This window comes from Budorcas taxicolor, chromosome 7 (assembly GCF_023091745.1).
Source record: "Budorcas taxicolor isolate Tak-1 chromosome 7, Takin1.1, whole genome shotgun sequence".
NCBI lineage: Eukaryota > Metazoa > Chordata > Mammalia > Artiodactyla > Bovidae > Budorcas > Budorcas taxicolor.
The window spans coordinates 6,326,901-6,339,600 of NC_068916.1; the positions used below are offsets into that span (position 1 = coordinate 6,326,901).

Genomic DNA, 12,700 nt, shown 5'->3' on the forward strand with positions numbered 1-12,700 from the left:
CTGGGCTGGGAGGATTTTCCTGATTAGCAATAATTTCTATTTTTATTACAGGCTGTTCCCACAGAGCTGGACTGGAGCTCTGATGGTATGGGCAAAGTCTCGACAAACAGAAGCACAGGGCTCCCCTTCAGACCTCCTCCAGCCAGAGTCCCTTAATTTGCTAATCCTCCTGCGGGGAGGGACACACACACAGGCCGGTGCACAGGCTGGGTGACTGAGTGGGCTCCGGCCTCTGGGTGACTGGGTTGTCCCCACTACCTACTTATCAACCAGAGAACTGCAGAGAGGAAAGACCAGAAAGGGGCTGGGGGAGGAGGTAACTCCTAACCTTAAGCCACTCTTGACTCAGTTTCCCCAAGTGTGAACTGAGGGGAGCCGCTATGGGGCTCGCTTCGTTTCCAGCTATGCTGGAGGCTTGGCACGCAGCCGTTTCTCAAACAAGTGAATGAGAGGGCTGGAGGGCGGTCCTGACTGATTCCCCGCCCCACCAACCTCAGCCCAAGCCCCCGCTGACTCAGTTTCCTCGCCCGATCCGAGTTCAGCAGCGCTGGGCGGGGCCTTGAACGTGGAGGCCAGCGCCGTCTGTTTACCTTGTGGCTGGACGCTGGGCAGGGCCGCGGTGGGCCGTCCCCCGGGCCCGCCGCGCCGCCGGGATAAATAGGCCGCTCGGCCCTCGTGGGCGGCAGAGAGCGAGCCGCAGTCCAGCTCCCCGCCGCCGTCATGGTTCTCGCCGCCGCCCGCGTTCTCTTGCTCACGCTGGCTGCCCTCGGCGCATCAGGCCAGGGGCAGATGCCGCTGGGTAAGCCGCTCCTCCCCCACGCCGTGCCTCTGACCCCCAGGGGGACAGGACTCGCGGGAGGCCTGGGGTCGCGGCTCCTTGAGGCTCGGGGAAAGTTCACCGGGGCGTGCCGGGTGGAGACAGCAGGCAGTGCGGCAGAAGCTCAAGAAATGGGGTGGGCGTCAGGGATCTCTGCGGCGGCGGGGTGAGGAGTGGTGATGGGGGTCGCCGGTCCCCGACGCCCCACCAGCGCCCCCTGTCAGCGCAGGTGGGGACCTGGGCCCGCAGATGCTACGCGAACTCCAGGAGACCAACGCGGCCCTGCAGGACGTACGGGACCTACTGAGGCAGCAGGTGCCGGCCGGGGTTGGGGGGTTGGGGGTCAGGGGAGAAGACAGAGATTTGGAAGAGGGGAAGTGGGTCTCGGAGGCAGGGGAGGGTGGGGGAGTGGGAAGGGACCGGAGAAGTTGGTCCTGATGGAGGTGAGAGGGGCCGAGTTTATGGAAAGGAAGGCGGGGGGGCGGTCTCAGGGATGCGGCGTTCTACGGGAGAGGGTACGGATCCTTGAGGGGAGGAGGAAATCCCAGGGAAGGAGGAGAAGGGGCTGGGAGAGTAGGGATCTGGGGGTAGGGAGTCCGTGGGGAGAGGGTCCGCGACGGTGGTGTCATGGGGAAGGAGTCTGAGAGAGGGAGAGGGGAGACCGGCGGGGGAGGAGAAGGATGCCCCGCTGACCACAACCCATCTCCCTTGCACCAAAGGTCAAGGAGATTACGTTCCTGAAAAACACGGTGATGGAGTGTGACGCGTGCGGTGAGCGCAGCCGGGGCGACGGAGACGGGGTGGCCGGGGAGCGAGAAGAGATGGGGAGACAGAAACAGATCCAGAGAGCAGAGGACAGACCGGGAGCAAAAGAGAGGAAGACAGAGGTTGACAGAGATGGAGAGATTGGATGAGAGATGGAGAGAGAGGAACAGAAAGGAGAGAGAGAGACTGTGGGAGGGGAGACCCCCAAAAGAGCCAGAAACCTTGCGAGAGACGCTGGGAGGTGGAGTCGCGGAGGGAGAAGCGAAAAAAGACAGTCGGGCACAGAAATCGAGAGACTGCGGAGACCTGGAGAGCGGAGCGCTCCGTACGGGGCGGGGTCGCGGAACAGCCAGGATGCTGCCGGGATGGGAGCGCTGTCTCGACAGGCTCCACCCCTGGGCGTGGCCTTAACCACTCGCGCCCCACTCCCTGCAGGGATGCAACCCGCGCGAACCCCCAGTCTGACGGTACGGCCGCTAAGCCAGTGTTCGCCCGGCTTCTGCTTCCCTGGAGTGGCTTGTACCGAGACAGCCAGCGGCGCGCGCTGCGGACCCTGCCCCGAAGGTTTCACGGGCAACGGCTCGCACTGCGCCGACGTCAACGAGGTGCGTCTGCCACCACCGCCCCGACGAACCCCCAACGCTTGCCCCACAACTCCCCACCGCCCCGCCCCGACGACCTCCTCGTCCGCTGGGGGTCCCCCGGGAGAGGACTCCCTCACCTCCGGGGGGCGCACGTCCAGACGACCTCCCCACCGCCGCACAGTCACCCCTACTACGCCCCTCTCCACCTAGGATGCCCACCCTGACGACCTCCTCCGTAGCCAGTGACGTCCACCCCGACGACTCCCCTACCGCCGGGAGTGGTCCCCCTCAACGACCCCACTCACCACCGCCCGGGGTGGCCGACCCCAGAGACCCTTCCACCACCGGGGTCCCCCCGCCCCAGCAACCTCCTCACCGAAGGGCACGCACACCCCGACGACCACTTCCCCCTTCCGCTGGGGACGCCCGCCCTCAAAATTTCTTCCCCCGTCCATGAGCATCCAGCCCACCGGGTCCCGGAAACAGCCCCACTCCAGGCAGGCCCTTCTCCTCGCCTGGTCTTGCCCTTTCCCACATCGAGGCAAAGCCGTGTGTGACCTGACCTCTGGGACAATAGCCTCTGCCCTACATGGCACCCCCTCCCTCCTATAGCTAGCTGATGGCCCTTGAACTTTACAAGTCCAATAAGCCCTAAGGCGCCTCTTTCGGGGAGGCCCAGCTCCTCATCCTCTGATCCTCCCGGGCCCTTCCTCCTCCAGTGCACCGCCCATCCTTGCTTCCCTCGCGTCCGCTGCATCAATACCAGTCCCGGCTTCCGCTGCGAGGCTTGCCCACCTGGGTTCAGCGGCCCCACCCACGAGGGCGTGGGGCTGGCCTTCGCCAAGGCCAACAAGCAGGTGAGGGCCGTCGGGGGTTGGTGAGCCGGGAGGAGCATTTCGAGGTGGGGGGCATTTTGTTAAGTAAACTTCAGCCTCGCAGCCTGCTTGGCTCCAGGGGCAACGGATGGGGACAGGAGTCTGGGGAAGAGGAAGTTAAGGGTTTCCCATCAGGGATGGTCGGGACTGGAGGAAAGATGGGATTCAGAGGATTCGTGACTCGGGTGGGAGGTCTGGGGGTATCTGCCTGGGAGCGTTGACCAGTGCGCTCTCTCCCACCCAGGTTTGTACGGACATTAACGAGTGTGAGACCGGGCAGCATAACTGCGTCCCCAACTCTGTATGCGTCAATACCGTGGTAAGGCCTGGGAGGGGGAGGAAGGATTGAGCGACGGGGAGGGTGGGGCGGAAGTGTCAGGCGGCGGGGGCTGACCTCCTGTGGCCCGGGCTCAGGGCTCCTTCCAGTGCGGCCCGTGCCAGCCCGGCTTCGTAGGCGACCAGGCATCAGGCTGCCGTCGGCGGCCGCAGCGCTTCTGCCCTGACGGCACGCCCAGCCCGTGCCACGAGAAGGCCGACTGCGTGCTGGAGCGTGACGGGTCGCGATCATGCGTGGTGAGTGCGGGCAGGCCAGGAGTAGAATGGGATGAGGGTGCGGGTGTAGGGCCACGCCAGAGCACCCACTGACTCCCCCACCCGCAGTGCGCCGTCGGCTGGGCTGGCAATGGGCTCATCTGCGGCCGCGACACAGACTTGGACGGCTTTCCAGACGAGAAGTTACGCTGCTCTGAGCGCCAGTGCAGAAAAGTGGGTGCGGCGTGGAGGGCGTGGCCTGGCAGGGGTGGGCGGGGCTACTGGCCACGCCCCCAATGCCCGTTGTGCCCACCCCTAGGACAACTGCGTGACGGTGCCCAACTCAGGGCAGGAGGATGTGGACCGGGACGGCATCGGAGACGCCTGCGACCCTGACGCCGACGGGGACGGCGTCCTCAATGAGAAGGTGGGGCAAAAGTGGGGGCCTGGGAGAGACCGGGTGGGGGGCGTGTCTCCGGGTGACGGGTGTGGCCTCAGAGGCTGATCTAGGGGTCCCAAAGGACTGAGGTGGGGTCCATGCAGAGGAGGCGGGGCCTCGGATCTGGACAGTCTGGGGAGTGACTTTTGACTGTCTAGGACTGCCTATCCCCTAACCGGCCCTCGCCTCTAGGACAACTGCCCGCTCGTGCGGAACCCAGACCAGCGAAATACGGATGGCGACAAGTGGGGCGATGCGTGCGACAACTGTCGGTCCCAGAAGAACGACGACCAGAAGGACACAGATAAGGACGGCCGAGGCGACGCCTGCGACGACGACATAGACGGCGACCGTGAGTTCTGGGCGCGCGAGGAGAGGAGAGGAAAGGGGGCGGGCACCAAGGGGTGGGGTTTGGCTGGAGGTGGGGCTCGGCCTCTTCTGGAAGCCGGAGCGAGTGAGCTCGCCTAGGGCGCCAGGAACCGCTGAACCTGCTCCTCGCACAGAAATGCAAGCTGAGAGGCCAAGGGAAAGAGGGAAGACCTTTTGGAGGAGGGAAAGGGGGACCGTGCGTTAGATGCTGCAAGGGAAAGAGGACAGAGCCGTGAGCATGGGGGACAGGGCCCCATGGAAGAGGTACCATTTTTACAGCCGGGCAGAGACTCAAGGTGGTGCACACGCTGAGCCAGTCCCTTCACTGCTCCATTCATTTAGTCTCTAGGAGGCTGGGGACTGGGCACGAAGACTTAGTTTAACTTTGTAGTTATTGGGAACCAAAGGTGGAGTGGGGACTCTGTCCCAGGCTAATCCCAGGTCTGCACCTGCTCTGCTGAAGCCAGCCTGGCCCCAGCCCCATCTGGAGATCCGGTTCTGTTTCCTCTGCTTCTCGCAGGGATCCGCAATCCGGTGGACAACTGCCCCAGGGTGCCCAACTCAGATCAGAAGGACACTGATGGTGATGGTGTAGGAGATGCCTGTGACAACTGTCCTCAGAAGAGCAACGCAGACCAGGTGAGTGTAGGCCAGACTCCAGCTGGGGCAGACCCCCAGGTGAGTCCCAGGCTGGTTAGCAAGACTCCAGCCCAGTCTGAACAACTTGGCTGGGGTTGGGGCGGGGGGAGGGGGGTGTGCGGGTGGATGTTGCTTGGGCTCAGGAAGATCTTGGCTCTGGAACTGGGGGTGGGGGAGAGGCTTCTGAATTCTTCTGCCCTGATTATGAACGTCTGTATCCTCCCCTTCCTCTGGCCCCCAGAGGGATGTGGACCACGACTTTGTGGGAGATGCTTGTGACAGCGACCAAGACAAGTAAGCAGGCCATCCGGGGCTGAGGTGGGGACCCAGCGTGGGCAGCGCCCGACCGGCTTTCGCCTCACTGTCCCTGCTCCACCCACTCTAGGGATGGGGATGGGCACCAGGACTCGATGGACAACTGCCCCACAGTGCCCAACAGTGCCCAGCAGGACTCAGACCACGATGGCCAGGGTGACGCCTGCGATGACGATGACGACAACGATGGGGTCCCCGACAGTAGGGACAACTGCCGTCTAGTGCCCAACCCGGGCCAGGAAGACATGGACCGTAAGGCCGGACGCAGGTCCTGTGGGGCAGGGCCAGGGTGAGGTTTGCGGTGGGCATGGTGGGGGCAGTGGCACTTGTGAGCCGAGCTGGAGGCGTGGCCTGGGCAAGGCCAGTAGCTTGTATGGGCATGGCCAGGCCTGGGGCGGGGCCTGGAGCTCATTCTATCATTGCGGGGGGGCCTCCCACCTCCTCTCAGGGGACGGCGTGGGCGACGCGTGCCAGGGCGACTTTGATGCGGACAAGGTGGTAGACAAGATCGATGTGTGTCCGGAGAACGCTGAGGTCACCCTCACCGACTTCCGGGCCTTCCAGACGGTCGTGCTGGACCCTGAGGGCGACGCGCAGATAGACCCTAACTGGGTGGTGCTCAACCAGGTGGGGGCGGGGACTAGGCGGGAAGTGGGGGGAGCCCAGGACCACCGCAGCCGGTCCTAAACTGGGGGCGGGGAGCCCAGTCCTTCTGGCCTGACGCCCTTCGTCCTTTGAACCTCACCAGGGTATGGAGATCGTGCAGACCATGAACAGCGACCCAGGCCTGGCTGTGGGTGAGACGCGGGGCGGGGGCCAAGCCATGCAGGGAGCTGCTCGGGGGGCGGGGCCGGAGGAGAGGCGGGACAGGGGCGGGCCTGGACTCGGGAAAGGCGGAGCCAGGCTAGGTGGTCCGGACTCTGGGCTTGGGCGTTCTGTACTCCGAAGGGGCAGGGTTCGGGGACGGACCCGGATCCCGGTAGGACAGGGGCTAGCGTGCCTTCTTCTCCCCAGGTTACACGGCCTTCAATGGCGTGGATTTCGAAGGCACGTTCCACGTGAACACTGCCACGGATGACGACTACGCCGGCTTCATCTTCGGCTACCAGGACAGCTCCAGCTTCTACGTGGTCATGTGGAAGCAAATGGAGCAGACGTACTGGCAGGCGAGCCCGTTCCGTGCGGTGGCAGAGCCCGGCATCCAGCTCAAGGTGCTGGGCCCGTCCCGAGCGCTCGGTTTCAGCGCCGTCTCTGGGGGCCCCTGCCCTTCCACAGACCCACAAGCCTTACAGTCCCCGGCATGATCCCACGGACCTCGAAGGCTTTCTACCGAAATCCTCCCAGTTCTTCCCACAGGTCCTCAAACATGCCCCCAGGACCCCCTCGTCTTCCTGTGGGCATCCAGACCCCCTCACAGAGCCCCAGGCTTTCTCTCAGGTTCCAAATCCTCCTGCAGACCCCCTAGAATAGATCTGCTCAGTCGTGTCGGACTCTTTGCAACTCCATGGACTGTAGCCTGCCAGGCTCCTCTGGCCTGGATTCTCCAGGCAAGAATACTGGAGTGGGGTGCCATGCCCTCCTCCAGGGGATCTTCCAGACCCAGGGATGGAACCCCCATCTCTGGCATCTCCTCCATTGCAGGCGGGTTCTTTACCACTAGCGCCACCCGGATCCCAGTATTTCACTGAAACCCTAAAATTCCCTAAGTCCTCTAGACTCTAGTTTATCCTACCGACCACTGCTGCCTCCTATAACCCACCTGTAAACCTCCATGTGGCCCTCAAGGCTTCCTTGGGGGGGTCTCCCATCCAGGCATACCAGGGATCCCCACCACTCCTCTATAACTCAAAGCTCCTTGCCCGTCTGGGGGCCTTGGTGGCCTGTATGGTCCCTGACCCCACTCTCCTCTTCCTGGATGTGGGTAGGCCGTGAAGTCCTCCACAGGCCCTGGGGAGCAGCTTCGGAACGCACTGTGGCACACGGGGGACACAGCGTCACAGGTGCGGCTGCTGTGGAAGGATCCCCGGAACGTGGGCTGGAAGGACAAGACATCCTACCGCTGGTTCCTGCAGCACCGGCCCCAAGTGGGCTACATCAGGTGGGAACCCGCCCTCCGCCAAGGGGCCCGGAGTCCCTATTCATCCCTCGCTCTTGTGGGAGGGAGTTGCTTCGGGGGGCCTTGGTCCCCTTACCTGTAAAATGGGAATAATAGAGGCAGAAATAACTGTTTGGCCTTGGGGTATGATACCCCTCCGAGGACACAGGGAGGGTTCAGGTCTGGCAGAGAGCTGCTCAGTGGGCCGGCCCAGAGGGGAGGTGGGACAGGGGCGGGCCTGGACTCAGGAAGGGCGGGGCCAGGTTGGGCGGCCTGGACCCAGGGCTGGGGGTTCTGAACTGTGCACATACATAGCAGAAGGTGGGGCCTCACCCACTCCCCGTTTCCCAGTCCCGACTCTGCGCTGCCAGGAAGTCCAGGCGCTATGTTTAGCATCTACTGTATGCGCGCCCTGCACATCCATCGTCACACAGGGGAACTGAGGCTCAGATCAGGAGCTCGCTCTGTCCTGAGTGTGGCCCAGGCAGGGAGACACACAGTCCCTTCTCCTAGAGAAGAGATGCTAGTTCACTGGGCAGGGTGCTGACGCTCTGAGAGGGGAGGGCCTGGCCTAGGACCCCGGGTCACGGTCCCCTCCTGCCCCGCAGAGTGCGATTCTACGAGGGCCCAGAGCTGGTGGCAGACAGCAACGTGGTCCTGGATACAACCATGCGGGGTGGTCGTCTGGGGGTCTTCTGCTTCTCCCAGGAGAACATCATCTGGGCAAACCTGCGCTACCGCTGCAACGGTAAGAGGACCCTCATCAGGGCAGGCGGGGAGTCTGCACCCCCCAGCCTCACCCGCCTCACCTGCTCACCCTCTCTCCACAGACACCATCCCCGAGGACTACGAGGCCCAGAGGCTGCTGCAGGCCTAGGGATGGGGTTGGGGACCCGCCACTGGGTGACAGCCACCCGCGCGGCTGCCCTCCCCATGGGAGGTCGTCGGCATCAGGCCCCAGGAGGCAGTTGGCCTGGGGGGGAATGAGAGGGGCTCAGGGAAGACAAAATAAAGTGTGTCTGTGTGGCGGAGGGGCTGGCTGTGGTCTCTGCTTTGGGGAGACGGTAGGGTCGAGTCTCTGAGGGGAGGCTGGCCTAGAGACCCCAAACTTGGCAGTGGTGGTGGGGACTGCCATTGACTCCCCGCTGACTGCCTGGGGCCCTAGCAGCCTGACAAGGTGTTGGGCTTTAATTTGCAGGCCCCAGGCCTGCTGCTTCATCCCCTCCGCGCCCCTGGACCATCTGGCCTGGGATCCTGTGGAGTGTGTGTGAGGGCCTTAGGCCTGGGGGTCCGTGTTCATGGGTGTGTGGTCTCTGGGCAACTCCCACCTGGTGCACCGGCGAAACCCACATCTCACCCTTGAGGCGGGAAAAGAGGGGAGGTAGAAAAGGGAGGAGGCAGAGGCGGAAACAGTGACTTTTTATTACGTTTCATCACAAAGGGTGCAAAGGTACAAAGCCGACGGCGTCCGCGCCAGAAGGACGGGCAGGGGCTGGCTGAGTGCGCCCTGAGCGCCCGCCCCCGCCCGCCGTGGGCACCCAAGCGTGCAGCCCACGGGACACCTACAGCACAGTGTACATGCTGGGGAGGGCAGAGCCAGCCTGGAGAGAGGGACACAGGCGGGGCAGGGCCGGGACTGCAGGGTTTGCATATATCAGTGGTACTGCCCAGCTCCTGGAAGGGGAAGGGCAGTTTCCTATGGAGGGCGTGGCAGGGTCAGTGGACCTCAGCTGCCACAGCCCTCCCTCCCGAAGTCTGGTGGCAAGTGCCACAGCTGTGTCCCCTTGTCCCCAGTTGGCAGGAGGTCACAAATGACAGGCTGGGCATTGACTGCCCCCAGATTCCACAACCCTGTGAGAGGAGGGCAGCCCACATGTCTGGCTCCTGGGGACAGCGTGCTGGGCGCTGGTCAGGTGAGGAGAGCTGCCTGGAATCAGCTCCTGACATCTAGCCCCTGCCTGCTACCCTGCCTTGGATGAGCCTAGGACCCAGATACCATGGACCTAAGCTCCTAATGACAAGAGGGAACTGAGGCTTGGGTCACAAGAGTCTTGCTCGCCCCCTGGTGCCTTCAGAGGTACCCCAGTGCCCAGGCACTGGGGCTGCAGGTCACCCCGCCTCTACTAGGGGAGAATTCTTATCTGTGGCCCGGTGCCTGTGGCATACCCATGGTTATGAGAGGTGCCTGAGGCCCACCAGCCAGGACCCCCAAAAGCTGAAGGAAACCAGAAAGAGCTGGCTCAGGCCAAACTGACAAAGGAACGTCCCAGGGACCCCATCATACACTGTAAGACCCCCTCCCCCCAGGCATGGGGGCCCAGGGTCCCCTGAGAATGGAACAGGGTGGAAACAGACCAGGCTGCCCACTCACCCCAGACAGGCCTCCCAGGGCAGGAGAGGCACCCAGTCCCCCCCGCCCAGCTCTTCAGGTTGTGTGGCGGGGGTGCAGGCTCAGGCGGCCACAGACCCCTCACCTGAAGCATCACGCCCAAGAGCACCAGGTACCCTTGACCTGGTACCTCGGTGCCCCAACCCCACGCCAAAGGTACCCTGGGGCCTCTGACCACAGCTCCCTCAGAACCCAGGGAGGGTGGGGTGGGGGCAGGGAGGTGGAGGGTCTTTCAACCCCACCAGGCCTCACCACGCCCAGCCCGCACCCTGGGGTGGGGGTGCCTTCTTTGGACATGCGGGAAACTCGGAATCCCGAGTGGGGGCAGGAGGGTGGCAGCAGGTCTGGTTATGAACTAGCTCAGGGTCGGCCCAGGCATGGAGGTCTGGGGAGAAGTGTGGCATCCCAGGAGAACTCAGCCCCCAGGAGGTCTCTGGGTCCACAGAAGCCCCTCTAAGAGCAGTGATTGCAGGGACTCTTCAGGCCCCGGCCGTGGGAGCCCTGCCCAGCCCCACCACAGGCCTCACACCTTCCCCCATCTCCCGTGAGCAGGCCACAACCAGCCCGCACCCGGCACGCAGCCCCTACAGCAGACAGCTACCCTGGCAGGACGGACAGACGACACGGGACCTCTCATCCTCCGTGCAAGGGTCTCACCAGCATCTGATGGACAGACAGATGGACAGCCACTCTCGCCCACCCCCATGTGACACATGGGCCTCATAATGGCCCCACTTAGCCAGCCATCCTCCTTGGAGGTCGGCCGCCTGAAGCAATCAGGCCCAACACACCTAGGATGTCATAACTCTCCTGGCTCAACCCTCAAAATCCACAAGTAGATAACGGTACACAAAAGCCAGCCAAGCACCCAAAGCCGGGCTCCCAGCCCCTGTGCACACCCGCCAGGCAGGCGGGTGGCCCTAAGGCCAGTGGAGAGGCTGAAGGTTAGCACAGGGGTGGCATTACACACCCACCTGCCCCTGCCTTCTGGCCTTGCAGGCCCGGTCCCAGAGAGCTGTGTGGACCGCAGTTGGGGTGGGAGCTGGACCCAATGCTATCAGGGTCCCTTCTGCTGTGCGCCTGTCCCCAGCAGGGAGCCTGGCCAGCTTCTGGGTATTACTGGCTGTGGGTCCCCAAATTTTGCTGAAGGACGGATCTGCCCCCTGAGCTTTCCACTGAGGGTCTCAGGGCCCTCTACCCCAAGGGGCTGGCCCCCACCCTTCCTGCCCAGGAGAGTGCTGGGGGGAGCAAGGTGAGCCGGGAAAGTGGAGGGGGCGCTGCAGTCTACCCCAGCAGCGCTGCCGTCTCCCCTCTGGCAACAGCACACGTCCTCACAGGTACCTGTGATGGGGTGTGACCCCCAAAGAGACCCGCCTTCTCCTCCCCCAAGTCCACCCTGGGCACTGCAGGGGGTGAAGCTGAAGGGCGGGGGTGGGGCAGGGATACAAACTCTCCTCTCTGGAGAACACAGAAAGAGGCTGACCCCAGGTCTCATCCTCATGGGGGAACACGCTCCCCAGCCCGGGGGCTCAGAGGACAGGGGGCAAACCGAGGCACGGTGCGTGCTCCCGAGGGATGGATGAGGGGAGCTCAGCTGCGGCGAGTGAGGGCGCAGTGGCGGGTCTGTGTACATGACGCAGGGGCCCTGGCTCACCCCTCACGGCACAGCTCGCCTGGAATCACAGTATTTTCACATCACAAGTCAAAGGGCTGATTGCCCTAAGCTGTCCTTTTTCTAAAAGTCTTGGCAATTCAAGAATACTTAGAGAAGTGATATATAAGAAAAAACCCAAATCCCCTGTTGTAGACTCCCCCTAAAGGCCTGCCCAGGGCTAGGAGGGGGCAGTGAATCCTTTGAGGATGCTTGGCCGCTGGTTTCTGGCTGGGTCCCCTCCCCAGGAAAGCTCTGCATCCACGCCCCTCATGGGCCAAGGCTGCCGTGTTAATACAAAGTCACCTGTGCTCCTGGCCAAGGGATTCGAGAAACGGGCCACAGGGCTGGACCCCCCTCCTTCCCTGCCCACCTGCACCAAGAACCCAGTGCTGGGCAGATGGGAAGTGTGGGCTGATGGGGTCCCCAGTGCCTTGTTTGAAAGTTGCATCCAGGAAGGTTGTTTGTAATTTTATTAAGGCCATTTTTTTTTAAGTTCTACATACAAGTCTAATGGTAATCAAACCCTTCTATGTACATGTAGTTCTTCTTAAAAAAAAAAAACAAAAAACAGTCCCCATTCTTTGCCCCCAGACCCCGCCACCCAGAGGACAGGCCCCTGACCTGGATGGACTGACACTGTGCCCCCCAGCCAGACGACAGCGGTGGAGGCCAAGTGACAAAGGACAGGGGGCTCCCCGTGGGTGTGGCCACCTGGCCACTTGGCTATGTGCTAACAGCCCAGCTGGGGAACAAGAGAGGGTTGGTCACTAGGATCTGGCTCCCACAGACACGAGGCGGTGCTCCGGAGACCCTGATGGAGGTGGAAATGCACCAGGCAGGAGGGGCCAGCCTGGCTGGCAGGCAGAGGAACAAGAACGAATTCAAAATGCGGTGTCGGAGGGAACCAAACAGAGGCTCCGGTTCCAGGGCAAAGCAGAATGCGAAACCTGCCCTGCTGCCCGCTTGCGGGGCCTGGAAGGCAGACGGCCGGCCTCTGCTGCACCAGTGAGCCCGACAGACGGTCACCTGGGCCTCTTGAGGCACTGTGAGAAGCACCTGGAAACCAGCCTCTGAAACGCGCTCTGCTATTTGCCTCCAAAGCCAGCCCTGCTGGAAGTGGCCACCGAAGAGATGGTGGGAGATGAATGTTGGCTGGTTCTTGGGGCGGGCTTGCTGAGGACAGGCTCGTCTCTGGGGCGCCTCAGAGCAGAGGGGCCGCAGCTGCCGC

At 63.0% G+C, this 12,700-nt stretch overlaps 1 protein-coding gene across 1 annotated transcript; it reads left to right on the forward strand.

Moving 5' to 3' along the window:
* Positions 1 to 720: 720 nt before the first annotated feature.
* COMP (cartilage oligomeric matrix protein) lies at positions 721 to 8,388 on the forward strand. Its single transcript, XM_052642909.1, has 19 exons — positions 721 to 799; positions 1,047 to 1,132; positions 1,537 to 1,588; positions 2,018 to 2,187; positions 2,886 to 3,023; positions 3,286 to 3,360; positions 3,456 to 3,614; positions 3,702 to 3,806; positions 3,892 to 3,999; positions 4,204 to 4,363; positions 4,901 to 5,019; positions 5,261 to 5,313; positions 5,405 to 5,586; positions 5,783 to 5,961; positions 6,083 to 6,131; positions 6,349 to 6,545; positions 7,260 to 7,432; positions 8,038 to 8,177; positions 8,260 to 8,388. The coding sequence occupies exons 1-19, from the start codon at positions 721 to 723 to the stop codon at positions 8,304 to 8,306; spliced, it is 2,271 nt and encodes a 756-aa protein (XP_052498869.1). The 3' UTR covers positions 8,307 to 8,388.
* The last annotated feature ends 4,312 nt before the right edge of the window (positions 8,389 to 12,700 follow it).